Source organism: Arxiozyma heterogenica (assembly GCF_036370985.1).
Source record: "Arxiozyma heterogenica strain weizmannii chromosome Unknown scaffold_20, whole genome shotgun sequence".
NCBI classification, from domain to species: domain Eukaryota; kingdom Fungi; phylum Ascomycota; class Saccharomycetes; order Saccharomycetales; family Saccharomycetaceae; genus Arxiozyma; species Arxiozyma heterogenica.
Genome location: NW_027042673.1, coordinates 214573 through 232713, shown reverse-complemented (window position 1 = coordinate 232713; position 18141 = coordinate 214573). Strand labels below are relative to the sequence as shown.

The 18141-nt window shown below is 34.2% G+C and overlaps 6 protein-coding genes across 6 annotated transcripts; 2 read left to right on the top strand and 4 right to left on the bottom strand.

The window, feature by feature from the left end:
- Positions 1-981: 981 nt before the first annotated feature.
- Positions 982-4719, top strand: MIP1 (DNA-directed DNA polymerase gamma MIP1; the record flags this gene model as incomplete). The annotated part of the gene is made up of 1 exon (XM_064858965.1): positions 982-4719. The coding sequence occupies one exon, from the start codon at positions 982-984 to the stop codon at positions 4717-4719; it is 3738 nt and encodes a 1245-aa protein (XP_064714181.1).
- Positions 4720-5531: 812 nt separating this feature from the next.
- Positions 5532-8261, top strand: SCD5 (Scd5p; the record flags this gene model as incomplete). The annotated part of the gene is made up of 1 exon (XM_064858964.1): positions 5532-8261. One exon carries the CDS (start codon positions 5532-5534, stop codon positions 8259-8261), a length of 2730 nt encoding a protein of 909 aa, XP_064714180.1.
- Positions 8262-8665: 404 nt separating this feature from the next.
- OYE2 (NADPH dehydrogenase) lies at positions 8666-9859 on the bottom strand (the record flags this gene model as incomplete). Its single annotated transcript, XM_064858963.1, has 1 exon — positions 8666-9859. One exon carries the CDS (start codon positions 9857-9859, stop codon positions 8666-8668), a length of 1194 nt encoding a protein of 397 aa, XP_064714179.1.
- A 1324-nt stretch (positions 9860-11183) lies between these two features.
- Positions 11184-13970, bottom strand: STB5 (Stb5p; the record flags this gene model as incomplete). The annotated part of the gene is made up of 1 exon (XM_064858962.1): positions 11184-13970. One exon carries the CDS (start codon positions 13968-13970, stop codon positions 11184-11186), a length of 2787 nt encoding a protein of 928 aa, XP_064714178.1.
- A 1847-nt stretch (positions 13971-15817) lies between these two features.
- On the bottom strand, positions 15818-16306 carry CTR2 (low-affinity Cu transporter; the record flags this gene model as incomplete). Its single annotated transcript, XM_064858961.1, has 1 exon — positions 15818-16306. The coding sequence occupies one exon, from the start codon at positions 16304-16306 to the stop codon at positions 15818-15820; it is 489 nt and encodes a 162-aa protein (XP_064714177.1).
- A 499-nt stretch (positions 16307-16805) lies between these two features.
- On the bottom strand, positions 16806-18119 carry ENO2 (phosphopyruvate hydratase ENO2; the record flags this gene model as incomplete). The annotated part of the gene is made up of 1 exon (XM_064858960.1): positions 16806-18119. The coding sequence occupies one exon, from the start codon at positions 18117-18119 to the stop codon at positions 16806-16808; it is 1314 nt and encodes a 437-aa protein (XP_064714176.1).
- Positions 18120-18141: the final 22 nt, after the last annotated feature.

Sequence of the window (18141 nt, the reverse complement as noted above, 5' to 3'; positions counted from 1 at the left end):
ATACATACATACATATATATATATATAATATATATTAATGAAAATATATGTATATGTGTGTATTTTTGTCTATGTGTGTATATCTTCTATCGTTGTAGGCGGATGAACGGATAGAACTTTAGTATGAACAGAAAAAAGGCAAGCTCTAAATTAAACTAAACTAAATCAAACTAGACCAAACCATTCAAAAAGACCACGATCACAATCACCAGAACAGGTTAATTAGATACTAAAATAATGAAATGGACTGGAAGATCCCAACAGTGCAAAACTCTACTTACATGATATTGAGGAAAAAAGGAAAAAAGTCTAATGTGATTGATTAGATCATCAAAAGGATTGACAAGCTATACACACAAGCAACCACGTAGACACTACTCTCATGTTTGAACAGGTAGGTATGAATGAATATATCTGTGAGTATATCTATAATTTTTATGTTGTGTTGTGTTTCTTATTTAAAATGTGGGTGTAGTAACGTCAAAATCTTCCTGGAAACAAAAATAAAAAAAAAAAAACGGCGATGCACCCAAAAAACAAAAAAAAAAAGGAAAAAAAAAAGAGGGGTGCAGGCACAACACCCACACACCACATTTTCTTCTTTTCTCTTCTGTTTTGTTTTTTTATTTTTTATGGTTTTTTTCTCTCTGTGGAAGAAAAATAATAGAAAATGCGTTGTGTAGACGCAAAAACAAAACATAAAACAAATCAATATACAAATACAGTAATATAGATATAGAAACAGATGCAGATATAGACATTGGTATAGATATTGGTATAGAGGATTGGGATATATTATACATTGTAGGTTAATACAACCGTGCAACTGCTGTTTATATCACTATATCAATAGTTTATGGTACTTTCCTTTCCTTTCCTTTTTAATTTTTTTTTCCTTTTGTTGTGTGTTTTCATTCATTTTGTATATTATCAATATTTCTTTTCCTTTTTTATTATATTGAGGTAGAATGTTTTTAGGTCATGCAAAATACTATTTCAACTAGTTTTACACACACACGGTCACTGATATATACATATCTATCTGCATGTACACATCTACATCCACGTTCAAACCCAAGTCGAAGCATTTACAGTTTTTTAAAGAATAATAAAAAATTATACAGCACAAGTAATAATAGTAGTAGCAACAGTAATAATAGTAACGTTGACACCGATACCACTGTCATAGCATCGAATCAATTTTCCTATTTCAAAGAACAACCACGAATCAATCCTGTAGGTATCCAATATTTAAGTAAGTCTCTACACAAACAGTTATTTGGCAACAACACTCCTCACAACAACAACAGCAACAATGACCTCACAAGAGATGAAAATAATAAACTATTAAAATTGGCTAAACTCTCTTTGCAAAACCATGATCTGTTGAACAAAAGAACTTTGATCACAGAACCAATATCTTTCATCCTCCCTCCATTGCAAGGCCATTCACTAGACGAACACTTCCAGAAACTGGGCCATTTCATGTCTCATCCATACCTATCAATGGCTCTAAATAAATTCAAATCCTTACCCCCAATCCCTGCAAAATGGCTCTTTCAACCTGGTTGGACCAGGTACCCAATAGATCCCAGTGATTCTATCCAGTCTGTTCCTTACCCACTGGAAAATACCTTGGTTTTTGACACAGAAACCATGTATAATGTGTCTCACTACCCTATAATGGCTACTGCCGTATCTTCCAAAGCATGGTACTCCTGGTGTTCGCCTTATCTATGTTCTTCTGATTCTTCCTTTTCCTATAAACATTTGATCCCTTTAAACTCAATGAATAGAGACATGCTCATTATTGGACATAACGTCGCCTTCGATAGATCCAAAGTCTTGGAAGAATATAACTTCACTGCTCCAAGAGCTTATTATATGGATACAAGATCCCTACATATTGCCATCACTGGGTTAAGTTCAAGACAAAGACCTATTTATAAAAAAAATGAAAAATTGAAAAAGTTGAAAAGAAATCTAAAATTAAGAGACTCACTTTCTTCTTCCTCTTCCTCTTCTTCTTATACTGATTTGGAACAAAGTTTGATGTATGAATTGGAAGACAACCCATGGATCAGCGTTTCCAGTTTAAACTCGTTAAGTGACGTAGCATACCACTATTGTAACATTGAAATGGATAAGACAAACAGAGACTATTTTTCCACAACTGATAAATCTTCGATAACCGAAAATTTCCAAGAACTCATGACTTACTGTGCAACCGACGTCATCGCCACATCCAAAGTGTTCGATGCGGTCTTCCCCATGTTTTTAGAGAAATGTCCTCACCCAGTCTCCTTTGGTGCTCTAAAGGACTTGAACAACTGTATCTTGCCATTGGACCACACCAGATGGCAGAGTTATACTAACTCTGCAGAGACACTATACCAAAAATCAAAGATAGAGATCGAGCAAAAAATCATCCAAATCATCGAAGATATAGTTAAGCTGAAAGACTTACCCGACCAACAATTCATAGAAACTATCCAAAACGACCCTTGGCTTTCTCAATTGGATTGGACAATAAAACCAACCAAATTGACAAAAAGGGGTGTGCCTTATAAGAACCAAAAAAAGCCAGGGTATCCTGAATGGTACAGATCATTATTCCATAACAATACTACTACTGTGCCCAACATCACAATAAAGACAAGAATCATCCCTATCCTATTTAAATTGTCATGGGAGGGGTTCCCAGTGATATGGACTACTGGTTCAGGTTGGTGTTTCCCTATACCAAACTATCTATACGATAGATTTGTTCAAAAAAATTATGTAATGGCAGATGAACAATCACAGAAACTATATCAGAACCAAAGGATGTCAAGTTTAAATAATAACAATAATAACATTAATAACAGCAATAATGATTACAGCAACGATATTACGATACTAATGAAAATACCTAATCCCAGAGACAGAAATCTTCGATCCACAACTTTACTAGGGAAAGGTTATATTCATTTTTTTGAGAAAGGTATCTTGACCTCTAAATCCAAATTGGCCTTAGAGGCACTGAATTTGAATTCTTCAGGTTCTTATTGGATGTCATCAAGAGAGAGAATCTTTGATCAACACGTTGTCTGTAAAAAAGATTTTGATAATCAATTTAATTTCCAAGACTCTAAGAATCACAATAACAATAATACAAATATTAATAACAATATCAATAATAATAATAATTTAGCTGTTATATTACCACAATTGGCTCCAATGGGTACTGTAACAAGAAGGGCTGTAGAGAAAACTTGGTTAACTGCATCTAATGCTAAAAAGAATAGAATCGGATCAGAATTAAAGACTCAAGTAATTGCACCGGATGGTTATTGTTTTGTTGGTGCAGATGTGGATAGCGAGGAGTTATGGATAGCGTCTTTAGTCGGCGACTCGGTGTTTAATATTCATGGAGGCACTCCTATTGGGTGGATGTGTCTAGAGGGTACTAAAGCTGAAGGTACCGACTTACATAGTAAAACTGCCTCTCTTCTTGGATGTTCACGTAATGAAGCAAAAATATTCAATTATGGTAGAATCTATGGAGCTGGCGTGAAATTTGCAGGTGAATTATTAAGACAATTTAATCCCGCTCTCACGGAAAATGAGGCCAAACAAACCGCACTCAAATTATATGAAAACACAAAGGGTAAGATTAAAAGATCCAAAATGTTTAAGAAATATTGGTATGGAGGTTCTGAATCAATCCTTTTCAATAAATTGGAAGCCATCGCAGAACAAGAAAACCCTATGACACCTACACTAGGTTGTGGTATCACTTCCACCTTATTAAAAAAAAACTTACAAACGTCCTCATTTCTCCCATCACGAATCAACTGGGCTATTCAATCATCAGGCGTTGACTATTTACATCTTTTATTATGTTCAATGAATTATCTGATTGCCAAGTATAACCTTAATGCAAGATTATGTATCACCATCCATGATGAAATTAGATACTTGGCATCCGAGAAGGATAAATACAGGGTAGCTATGGCCTTACAAGTCAGTAATATTTGGACAAGAGCCATGTTTTGTGAACAGATGGGAATCAATGATTTGCCACAAAATTGTGCATTCTTTTCTGCCATCGATATTGATAAAGTATTAAGGAAGGAAGTTGATATGGATTGTATTACACCATCTAATCCAATGGCAATCCCACCAGGCGAATCCTTAAATATTTTGCAACTCCTAGACAAACCAGAGGCCCAACTGTTAACGTCTGATGAGAATAAACTTATTGATGTTTCAGGTTTTGATTTCACTCCAAGGGAACCTGTTTTTGCTCAATATAATAGGGCGTATTCTAAAGATTTCTTGGAATATTTCTTAAAAATGCAACTCCAGCGTGATTCAAAACAAATTAATAAATTGGAAAATGAATATATTAAAAAGACTACTGAAAGACAGTTTTCTAGGAACAAGGAATGTAAAGAATACAGTTTAAAGGATTATTTAAAAGATATTCAATCGGGCAAAAAACAAAAATTACCTATTATGTTACCTGATGGGATTCCTTCATCTGAGGATTTCGTAAAACAACATAGTATAGCCCAAAAAATAGATTCAAGTATTACTAATATACGTAAAGAAATCAGCATAAAGGGGTTTGATCACATAAAAAGTTGTAACAAAAGGAACTATTCAATTAACAATACACCCACACAGCCTTCTACATATTATGTTGACTTGCATCAACGTATTATAAATCAGTAGTCATAATACTCCTTTCATTATAAAAACAAATCAAATAATTTAGATAGACTGACAGGTTGATTGAATGAGTTGAGTAAAATGACAACTGCAATTGACTATACATAATCAACATTTTTTTTACTTTGCCAGCAAATCAAGGACAAAATACTATAAAAACTATTATAGACTGAAGAACACTTAATACGAAAACATATAAATATATATACAAACATATGCGTGCTCTATATACTATTAATAACTAATATTCTAAATGTATTTTCAAATGACACCTTTTCGTAATTAATGTAAATTGAATCCCAAACTTCGTCATTCCTACCACCAAAAAAGAGTATGTGTATCTATATCATCTGTCACACTCCAGATAAATACTTCAGATAAATTTTCTAACTGTTCTTACCAATTTTGTGTATGTGGTGCGTGGTTGTGTCTTTATAGTATTTATCAACAGAAAACCGTATTGTTGCAATTGTAGCGAGTAATTGGTGAACTGCGGCATAAAGAAGGTTTAAAAGAATCAAAACCAAATCCAAAAAAAAGTGCGCTAACTCATACAAAAAACAAGAGAAAAGAAAAATCAGTAGCACTAACTTCCACAAAACAGTTCTTATGTACAGAAGACATTATTAACATTGTATATTTTTGGAATTTGATATTACTTTATCCTTTTATTAACTATCTGATCTTTACTTTTATTTTAACAATACATCCTCAATTAACTATTTCAAACCATTTGCCAGATACTGTCTTACAGTTATAACATCCCACTCGTTCCTTCTAGTTTTAAATTTATTATAATCATCTTATATTTGAGAATGTCATTTGACTGGTTGAACGTACCAGGTTTAAATTTTAACGATAATTCAAGTACTCCAAACATCCAAAAGGATGGGGCACCACCACCATCTGTATCATTTTATTACAATCAACCTTTAAGTAATAATGCCCAACGAGAACAAACACAGCAACAATCCACAACGGTTATGCCAAAAAAAAATAATCCTTTTGCTAATTATACACAAGACACCACAACAACTTCAAACACATCAATCCCTTTAAATCAACATTTACTACGGAAGGCTAATCATCCGGCAACAAATATAAATAGTGGTAGCCACAGTAACCGATCAACTGCAATTATCCCATCCAATGGTGGCAATGATGATAGTGAAGAATCCTATATAGAAACGACTGAGGATTTACAAGTTCCTTTATCATTGTCTCAAGTCCAACTGTCGCACGAAGAAATGCGTACATATTTAAGATGGTACAAATACATTACAACAAGAACACATGGAAAATTAGTTAGATTAAATGATATTTTCAAATTCTTAACCAATTTTGCTATTCCAGAAAAGTTAAAAGAAAGAATATACACCATTTTTAGAACTTGTAAAAATGCATTAAATATTGGTCAATTTTTTGCAGTTCTAAGATTAATTTCTTTGGCTGTATATAGATCCATTTTACCTACTAGAAAAATGATTCTGGAAAAAGCTACAGTACCTAAACCCAAACCTATTTTAAATTCTCAAACAGATGGAGAAGTTTATGAAGAAGTGGAAGAAGAAGAAGAAAATAATCAAAATAGAGAAAATGATTCTAAGGTTGATTTTGATTCCTTTACCTCTCTGTTACTAACAGGTAAATCAACTAGAAAGAGGATCAGAAGAAAGATTAAAAACTCAGCTTATAGAAATAAAAAAGTCAGATTCTCAGAACATATAACTTTCCAAGAGCCCTCTCAAGAAAATACTAATGATTCAAGTATAAATGACAAAAAAACTGATGATAGTAATCTTTCTGAAGATAGTCCATTAGATTTATCATTACCGATGGATCAACTTCTAAAACTAATGGCCGAAAGAAAGAAACGTAATACATCGTTGATATCTGAAATCCCCACTGAACAACAAGAAACTGAAGAGGAAAAAGAAGAATTAAAGGATATGCAAGATTCCTTATCACATTTCAAACAAATTAGAGGTCCTGATTCTGTTTCTTTGATTCCACCTTCGTATTTAGGTGCAAACGGATTTGTGGGAATTAGTGCTCAGCAAGTACCACTACAACCTTTGAAACCAACAAGTACGGGTTCTGCTAACCATTTCATGCGTCAAGAATATAACACTAATTTTGGGACACAGGATTCCAATTCTCAACAAACTATAGAACCTTTAAAGCCCACAGCAACTGGCTCTGCTAATTATCTAGTAAGAAGTCAATATAGTGGTAATATCAATGCAAATACGATTACTAATGCTAGTGTTACAAATAGTAATAGTAATTTTAATGATTTAATGACAAATGACAATGCTACTCAATCTTCTACATCATATCAATATAACAATATAGCAAATACTGTGAATACTAAGGTACCTCAAATAATTGAACCGTTGAAACCGACAGCCACAGGCTCCGCTAATTATTTAATGAAAAAACAGAATAATACAATTAATCAAATAGATATGTTATCGAATGAATCTAACACTACATCTCAGGATTCATTTATGAATTTTACTCAGTATAGACCAGAAATGCAGGAACACCCACAAAATATACAATCGTCACAACAACAACAACGACAGACCCCAACTCATCCTGTAACACAGCAAAGTATGTATGGGGATAATAGTTATGATATACTACAATCTAATCAGCCCTCTTCACCACAACATACGATGAATGATGCAACTAATATATTAACACGACAATCTAATTATTCGATAACAGAAAAGGCAAACTCAACTTATTTAAGTCCTCAACATACAGCTCAACAGCAACAATTGCAGCCAACTAATATAGTAACGCAAGGCTCAATTCGGAATAATAACTTGTTATCAGCTTCGAATGTGGCAGGCAACTATTTTCAGTCATTATTATCGCACACCCCTTCTCCTAATGTAAGTAATAGTGCATTACCATACCAAAGTAATGTATCTCAACTACAACAACAACAACACTCTATGACATCTGCAACTACGACACCCTCTCATATTTCACAACAGAATACATATAATAATTCTCAAAATATTGCCTCTCGACAATTTTTCCACAGTAATAACAGCAATACTAATGGACAATTTCCATACCAATTACATAACCCTACACAACCGATTCAAAATTCTGGCAATTATAGTACTAATTCTCAAGTATCGTATAATAGCCAATCCCAGTCATCACAACAACAAGTACAGCAGCAGAAACCAGGTGTGCAATATCTGGGGAATCCCGTTCCTCAACAAAATCAGATACATATGGCAAATACAATACAACAATCAAATCCCCATAACACATATCTAGGGAACACATTACAGACATCTGTACCAACCATGACTATGAGTCAACAGAATACGAATCAAGGCCAATATTTAGGGATGCCAAATCAATTGGGTATGTTTAGTAAAAGTAACTCACATAGTCCAACTGTTACTGGACAACCGAATAATTTGCTTTCAAATGCATCTTCCAGTGATACAAACATTCTAGGTAATTATCAAGCATTACAACAGCAAGTGAATATTTTACAAAATAGGTATAGATGAGTAGCTGAAGTTTAATACTATAATCTCTATTTGATGTTTATCTAAAATACACACATACATACACATTTTTTTGTCTTTTTTCCTTTTTCTTCTTTTCGACTTTATAAATATAAATATAAATAGATATATGTACCTATTGGTATTATATACGATTGTTTTGAATATGATTTATAAGACGTTATAACGTTCTTTGAACAGAAAACTACTATATATAAAAAAAAAGTAAGCGAATGTTAATCAAGCAGATAAATAAATAAATAAGAACATATTCTAACCAAATATTTATAACATTAAATAATAATTCATTCGTATCTATTTAACTAATATATATATATATATAAAGTAAATAAGAAAAACAGGACATCATATGAGGAAAAAAAATTTTTGAAAAGAATTCCATTGAATCAATAACCTAATTTAACAGCTTCGTCATAGGTTGGGTAGTCTAAGTAACCCTTATCAGTCATAGCGTAGAAGGTATCTCTGTCATATTTGTTTAATGGTAAACCCTTTTCTAATCTTTCAACGATATCTGGGTTGGAGATCCAGAATCTACCATAACCAATCAAAGTTCTGTCATCCTTAACCATTTCCTTAACGACTTCTGGGTGTAGAGCCAAGTTACCGGCTCTGATAATTGGACCCTTCCAGATGGAGTAAACGAAGTCGTTGGTACCTTGGTCGTATTCACCTTCACCTTCGACTAAGAATGGGTCGGTGACACGTGGTTCGACTAAATGGACAAAGGCCAATCTCTTACCTTGTCTAGCTCTCTTTTCCAATTCACCAATAACGTGTGCATATTGGGCGACAATCAATGGCTCAGCACCACCGGACATAGTACCGAAGACACCATATGGAGAGAATCTGATACCGACTTTCTTGTGGCCGATAGCTTCGACGACAGCGTCGACGACTTCCAACACGAAACGAGATCTGTTTTCGATGGAGCCACCGTATTCGTCAGTTCTTTTGTTGGAGATTGGGTCTAGGAATTGGTTTAATAGGTAACCGTTGGCGGAGTGGATTTCAACACCATCGGCACCGGCAGCAATAGAGTTCTTAGCGGCTTGGACGTATTCCTTGATGTATTGTTTGATTTCTTCCCTGGTGATACCGTGTTGTGGATTGTTAGCTTTCAAGGCTCTTTCCTTTTGTTCCTCGCTCATGTAGACGTTATCGGAGGCGGAATCGTAACGTAGACCGTCTCTGGCCAAGGTGTCTGCGAAGGATTGTCTACCCAAGTTCCACAATTGGACGTAGACGTAGGAGTTGTTTTCGTGAATTTTCTTGAAGATTTTAGTCCATTCCACGACTTGTTCCTGGGACCAGATACCTGGAGCGTTATCGTAACCACCGGCCTGAGGGGAGATAAAGGCACCTTCGGTGATGATCAAAGTACCTGGGTATTTAGATCTTTGGTCGTAGTATTCAACGGCCCAGTCTTTGTTTGGGATGTTACCTGGGTGATGAGCCCTCATTCTGGTTAATGGAGGCATAACGGCACGGTGTTTCAATTCAACGTCACCGATTTGGATTGGCTTGAATAAGTTGGTATCCTTTAAGGCGATTGGGGTGAAATCTTTGACGAAGGACATGGTTTATATGCAGAGAAGGACACAGTTACGAGTGTTATAGTTGATGCAGTAGACTGAAGAAGTTGGGTATTTAGTTACTGTGTGATTGATATTTTTATTTTCTTCTTCTTCTTCTTCTTCTTCTTTGATAACAAGTCAAATCAAATTATGTCAAAAGCAAAACAAGAAGAAACTAGTGAAAGGGAACAAGGCAAAGAAAGAAACGAAAAGAAAAGGTTAAGAGAAGAGGTTATATACATTAACAGAAGGACAATTGGAACTTCAGTAGATCATAGCAAACACAAGAAAAAAGGAAAGAGAACGAGAGAGAGAGAGAGAGAGGGAGGGAGGAAGGGAGAAAGAGATCGATCAATTAATGCATAGTATAGTATAGTATAGTGCACACAAACAATCAGACAAACAAACTGGGGAACGAATACAAAATGTGTATATATAGATGTAGATATAGATGTAGATGTAGATATAGATATAGATATATCTGTATATATTATAGATGGATAAATAGCTAGATTGCTGACCAAAACACGCACAATACAAACATCACATTAGTATCATTGTTGTTATTGTTGTTGTTACTGTTTTCATCATAATTTAATACGAATTCTGTGGCATTTTTCAAAACCAAAACGAATTTTTTTTTTTTTGCATAAATTTGTCAAGATAAAAAGAAAAGAAAACTATGTAATTATTCATATCTTTCTTTTCTTTTCTTTTCTTTTCTTTTCTTTTCTTTTCTTTTTCTTTTTCTTTTTCGTTTTTTATTTTATTTGTGATCTCATTTACCCTGAAACTTTTTTTCCCGAAATCGGAAGGCACCAGCAAAACAAAAAAAAAAGGGGGAAAAAAAAAGTGATGTGTTGTTTTTGTTTTTCCTTCCTTTTTCTTTTGAAGGGAGAGGGAGGCAAAATTAAAGCCGGCAGTGGTTAATGTTGTTCTGTAAACGAATTATATCGAGAAGCCCTGCGAAGATGAAAGTTTTCGTTTGTTTTCTTTTTCTCTTCTTCCCGTTTTCCGTGAGATTGGGAAAGGGAAAGGGAAAGAAGAAAGATCATAAATACAGATAAATAGGGTTTCGGTGATCTTGGGGCCGTTTTTCTGGACTCTGGATTCTTTGTTAGGGTTGCCTGTGGGACATTTGTCTCTTTTTCAGTAAATTTATCTGCAGAAATATAGGGTTTTTTGTTTTTTCCCTTTTTTTCGCATCTTTCTTTCCTCTATTTTAAGAAGATAAATCAAATATATCTATTATATACACATATCTATATGAGAATAAATTTGTATACTATATTTATTTTATTTTATCTTGTTTTTTTCTTTATTGTTTTCACACCAGCTTATCAATCCATGATACGTCAACATTATTTTCATTTAGAATCTCATGATATGCGTCATTAGCTCCAAACACTTCCGTAGTCAACTTATCCATGTTTGGCACTTTACCGTCACTCAAACTTATCTCCAATATAGTATTGCTAATATTTGTAAACACTTTTGCACATTTTTTCGCAAATATCCACTTGGATCCAAAATGGTCCAAAATCTCTGCACATTGTCGTATCTCTATCTTACTCTCAATTAAATCTATGGTCCATTGGCACAAACAATACAAAATAATATTACATATCGTTAACGTCCTAAACAACGTTATCCAATTCAAAGGTAACAACTTCTTTTGGTACAATGTATACGTATGTTTCCACGCTTTTAAACAGTATTTGCCCAATATGGAGAGCGATTCAATAGGTGGTTTAGGGATTAGACTGGATGGTCTGTACAATAATATCATCAACTGCGAATGTCTCATCGCTAACCATATGTCCGAACTGTGGAACGATATCGTGTTTGTTATCTGTTTGTTGATATTCTTATCATTATGTTTTTTCATCTTCAGTTTCTCCGTCTCAAATATCGTATCCAATTCTTTTCGTAATCCGTTTATTATCTCAATTCTTTCCTCCACCGTCAATTTCTTCTTAGACACACTCGTCGAATGTACCTCTTTATAGATTCTACCCGCTAATCTTCTAAGACGTATCATCGTGTTTGTGATATCAATGTCCTCTTTCTCAGATTCATTCAACGAACGTGGCAACGGCACAGTAACGTCATCGTCACTTATCGCAGAGGCTCTGCCTAAACATGTAGCAATCAATCTTTCAAAACAATATGCACTCCAAAAGACGCGATACCTTGCTTCAACTTCAAATATCGTCATATGTTTCATTTTCTCTTTGACTAAGTCTCGATTCAATCCTAATTCAATAGTCAGCCTCATTATTATACCACTGATAGTCCATGAAGACCAACCCTTGGGTTCAAAAAATGAATAAATACCCAGTAACAATAAACAACACACAGTCTCTATGTTTTGTAAACTTATCACATGACAAAACTTCTTCATCGCCAAAAATGCTAAATGATCGCTCAATTCTTCTTCATCTTCTAACAGCATTCCTGCTCTTCTAAGAGTCGTGCATCCAATAGCCATCACCATATAAAGCCTAAAAATGAAGACCGAATCGTGTATCTTATCTAATTTATCATAATCAAACTCTTCAATCATTGCTACTTGCTTTAAAAATGAGGCTTTATCGATCATTGGATATAATCTATGATTGTGTCTAAAGTACGCTGCAATCGACTTATCTAAAAGATTTCTATCAATAGGCTTTTGACTACCATCTTCATTAACCCATGTCCCTACACGTCCTCCTTTAAAGATTGTACCCAATGTAGCAGTCTCGATAGATGCAGAATCAATAGGGATGGATTCAACGTTGGCTATATTATATGGAGTGGTATTTTTCATTGGTTCATGTACTTCTTCTCCCCCTTCTTTTTCTCCTTCTTTAGTACTGTTGTTCATATTAACGTGATTATAACTATTTTCATTAATATACTTGGTATCAGGCGTGGTTACAGTGGTACTTATTTGTGTTGGTCCAGTATTAGTAGCACTGTTGTTATTGTTACTGTTATTCACACTTGATGGAGAAAGCGGTGTAATTGAATGGCTATTATTAATATTGTTATTGGATATAGGTTGAACTGTTGTTATAGGAGATAATCTTATACTTTCTAATGATGTTAAAGAATACTTTGTTCTTTTATTCTGTTGGAAATTAGGATCTGATGTGTATCTATCAATGTTATCTATATTACTATTATTATTGTTATTATTATTGACACCAAAATTCATCGAAGATGGAGTGGATAATGTAGGTCCTATTGGCATTGATGGTAACGAAGAGACTCTTGGAATATTTGTCATATTAGTCTGCCTTCCATTTAATGTAGTCAGTAGATTTTGTGGTTGTTGAGATAAAAGAGTTGCAGATAATAAAGGAGCCGGGTCAATTTTATCCATAGTCGATACGTCAATTGCAGATGCAGGGTTGATGGGCAGAGTTCTATGAATGGTATTATCATTACCGATAATACTGTTATTTTTGTTATCATCTGCTCTTACAGCCATGTTTTCAGCAATAAGAGCTGTTGTGGAATTATTAGTGGTTGTATTCACTGGCGAATTCAAAGAGGAGATTAGGGTGGATACATTTTCATATAGTGGTGAATCATTCGTAGGTTGATTTGTTACTGGTGGTGTAGTACCTATGGTATTTGTTGTAGATAATGGTAAATTGTCTGTCTGATTCGTATTATTATGATTAAGGGTTCTCACAATATTTGAATAAACATCATTATACAATGCAGTAACGGAGGGTAAAGATACATTACTGTTTTCTCTTACAAGGTTGTTATTTACAATTGATGTTTGATTTGGTTTAGTCATTAATGGGATATTGTACTGTGAGGATGATGGGTCTATCTTGGGCAATACTTCTTGTGTTGAGGGTATTATAGTAGTTGGAGTGTTCTCCTTTGATGTTTTTTTGCGACGTCTTGAGGGAACATATTCACCTCTTCTCATTGCTTCTTCCAGCTCCTTTTTGGTTCTCCTAGGTGCTCTACCGGGATAGGTACATGGTACATGAAGTCTAGAACAAAGTGAACAAGCAGGAGATTCTTTGGTACATTTTTTTTTCAAACGACGACAACGAGCACAGGAATACTCTTGCTTCTCAGAGATGACAGGTGTATTCTCTTCCATGATTCTTTTTAGTTGTGTTTTTCTTCCGTTAAAACAGAAGAGGAATATAAAATATAGAGTTGATTTGAATATAGTCTTGGGAGAGGATATAAAATGATATCTGTAGTAATGTAAAAATTTAAATAGCAATCGGCAATAACTCTTATTATATCATACCTTTTTACTCTCGTTTTATTTTTAATATACCGTTGCCCTAGTTGTATTTCTACTTGGCAATGGCTCTTTTGTTTTTTTTTTTTTGGCAGCTTTATCACTTTCTTTATTGTATTGTAATGACTTTCGATGTCTTTTTGAATCTCCAAAACTTTTTTTTGCATTCTTTCTTTATTCCAAAATAGAAAAAAACAGTTTTTTTGTAAAATTAATGAAGGTAAAAGGACAGGGAAAAAAAAAATATAAATGAAAATGAAAATATGAATAAAGCATAAGAATGAGTGTGTTCAATGTTGTGAATTTTATGTTGGTGCTGATTCATAGTAGATTATTTATCCTTATATGCAATTCAATAAGTGTATTGATGTTATCGTGTTCCTTATGTTAAAAAAATGGTAATGATTCTTTATGATCTCTATAGAAAATGGCTATTTTATGTAATTTGTATACTTTGTCATTACTTTTAATTCAACACAATTGAATTGTAAGTCCTTTATATTTTTTTCTTATCCAAATAGAAGGAATGGAATGATATTTGTAAGGATCAAAAAAAAAGTTTAAAGATTTAGTGTTTATTTTAAAAGACATGATTCAATAAAATGTTAAAAATTTTTCCTGTGTCGCTTGGATTTAAGAGTTATATCTTTATGGATTGTTTTATCAAAGATACAGGGATAAACATGTTTTATAACAGAAGATGTTTGATTCATGATCTCTTGACCAAAAGCTACTGTATCCTATAACAATAATGATCATATCATTTGTGGGTTATCTGTTTGAGTTATTTTTAGAATGAATTGCCTTGTTACTTCAAAAGCATGAAAATTGACTTTTAATAGTATACAAATTTCTGACCAACCACGTATTAACGTCTGCCCATTTCCTATCAGAAATGATTACTTCTCTTATGTTGAGATTGTTATGGTTGTTGGATGGCAGGCAGGCCAAATAAGGCTAAGTTGTGAGAATACGTGATGGAAAGAACTTTAATAGCGGCAAAATTGCATATTTGTCCAACCTTAAAGAATACCCAATTTTAGTAAATTTGTGGACATAGAATATAACAGGTAAATAGTGATGATGGTATTATCATTACTTGCTAGGTGGTTGACTGATTTGTTAGTTCGTTTTTCTTGGAAGGGGGGGGTCCTTTTTTCTATCCCTATCGTTTTTTTATTTTTTCTGTGTGCAAAAGATGAATATTGTGGATAAATAAATATAAATAGGTATATATACAACTGTGGAGATAACTGTGTGTGGGTGTGGATTCAGATAGGTATAATAATAAATAGTGTCTAGTCGTAACAATAATAATAATAAAAAGGGAAATGTAATAACGCAAATTTCTAGATTTATCTGTGTGTGTACTATAACTACATGTAGAAGAGATGATATAATAACACTTTTAACTTTTGTTGAAGATGAAGGCAATTTTTCAAGCGACTTATTATTAATGGCTTGTGTGAAGTGGAAATCAGAATATGCATTTACATAGAAGTGATGGAAGTTAATCCACAACAAATAATATAAACATATTAGTTATATTACATAAATAATAAAGAAAAAAAATATAAGAAGGAAAGAGATGGGAAAAAAGAAAATAATGTAATAACCTATATATTTTTTTTACTATTATCAGTTGCCCAGTTCCCCAGTATTGTGGTTGTGATTATAATTCATGTCTTATAAATATATTAATGGCATGCCAGTGAATTTTCTGTTTCTAGAAGAGATGATGCTTGTTGCTGATGTTGTTGTTGCTGTTTCATATAATGTAGTCTATAGCCAAACCAGTAATGACCAATTGTGGCTCCAATTAAAACACTCAGCATAAGCCACCCACTATAGGTCATAAACACCAACATTAATAAGAAGGAGAACCCAACTTGACACCCATATAGACAGCTACTGATCATCCTTTTATTTGGTCCAACAACACTACTTGGATAAGTATTGCTATTCAAGGGGAGTGACAATACTTGATGGCTGTTGTACAACTGTAATCTGTATTTGAACCATTCATAAAGAATTGATAAGACAACCAATGTCATACAGCTTAGCAACAAATCAGAACCTGTATTGATTTTCCACCAGGAAAAAATGATGCATGTGTTGTTGTAGGACCAAGTAAAGGACATGTTCATTGAACAAGTGTCCATATCCATATCTGTATGATGATTCATGCTCTGACTATAATGACTTAATGTTACTTAGCTGTTTCATGCGTTTGTAGTGATGGATATATACAGCATTTATCCAGATATCCCCCAAAAGATAATTACACTTACATAGTCTCCAGGTTATCTATATCAATATACATATACACATATATACATATATATATGTATGCAGCGTCATAACTCTTCAATTACAACAAAAAATAAGGGTGCAAAAATACCAAACAGACAAAAACAGGAGGGGAAGAGATATAAGAATGCCTTGCAGTTATAAAATTTATCAAAAATTTAAAACTTATATAAAAATTTATTATGTACAATATACATAAAAAAAAATTTATAACACGTAACAGCAATATATAATGTAATCAATCATCGAACATCAGTAAATGGTTGGCATCAATATATCAAATGAGGGGTTGTTGAAAAAAAAAAATAGATGAAAAGCATGAAAAAACAAGAATTAAACAAAAAAAATTATTGTTATTATTCATTATTGAGTAACTTATAACTTGTTACCGTGGTGGAAGTTAGCACCAGCGTAAACAGCCTTGTCACCTAATTCTTCTTCGATTCTTAAGATTTGGTTCAATTTGGCTAATCTTTCAGATCTAGCTGGAGCACCAGTCTTGATTTGACCAGTTCTTAAACCGACGACTAAGTCAGCAATGAAGACATCTTCAGTTTCACCAGATCTGTGAGAGACCATAACACCCCAGCCGGCAGCGAAGGAGTCGTTAGCAGCCTTGATGGATTCGGATAAGGTACCGATTTGGTTGACCTTTAATAATAAAGCGTTAGCAGCCTTCTTTTCGATAGCAGTAGCAATTCTAGCTGGGTTGGTGACAGTTAAGTCATCAGCAACGATTTGGATACCAGCAGTCTTGAAGAAGTGAGACCAAGCTTCCCAGTCATCTTCAGCGAATGGGTCTTCAATGGAGACAATTGGGTATTTCTTCATTAAGTTGTGGTATAAGTCAGCTAATTCTGGACCAGATAACCACTTAGATGGGTCAGATTCTGGGTTCTTGAAGTCTAAGTCGTACTTACCGTCCTTGAAGAATTCAGAGGAAGCACAGTCCAAACCGATTTGAACCTTACCTTCGTGACCAGCAGCCTTGATAGCGTCGACAATTAAGTCTAAAGCTTCTTCAGCAGTTTGAATGTTTGGAGCAACACCACCTTCGTCACCGACGTTACCAGCAGAAGCACCGTATCTCTTCTTGGTTAAGGACTTTAAGTTGTGGTAAACTTCAGAACCCATTCTTAAAGCTTCAGAGAAGGTCTTAGCACCAGTTGGAGCAATCATGAATTCTTGTAAAGCTAAAGCACCACCAGCGTGAGAACCACCGTTCAAGACGTTTAAGAATGGAACTGGTAAGACGTATGGAGAGGTCTTAGCACCAGAGATTTCAGCTAAGTGTTGGTATAATGGAACGTTCTTTTCAGCAGCAGCAGCTCTGGCAACAGCTAAAGAGACACCTAAAATAGCGTTAGCACCTAACTTAGACTTGTTTGGAGTACCGTCTAAGTTCTTTAAGAAGTCATCAAGAGCTTGTTGGTCTTTGACGTCAATGTTAGCCTTGACTAAAGCTGGGGCAATGACGTTGTTGACGTTAGCAACAGCGTGTAAAACACCCTTACCTAACCACTTGGATTTGTCACCATCTCTCATTTCTAAAGCTTCGTGGACACCAGTGGAAGCACCAGATGGGACAATAGCTCTGAAAACACCCTTTTCAGTGGTGACTTCGACTTCGACGGTTGGGTTACCACGAGAGTCGTAGACGGATCTAGCGTAAACCTTAGAAATAGCCATTTTTTAAGAATTAAAACCTGTG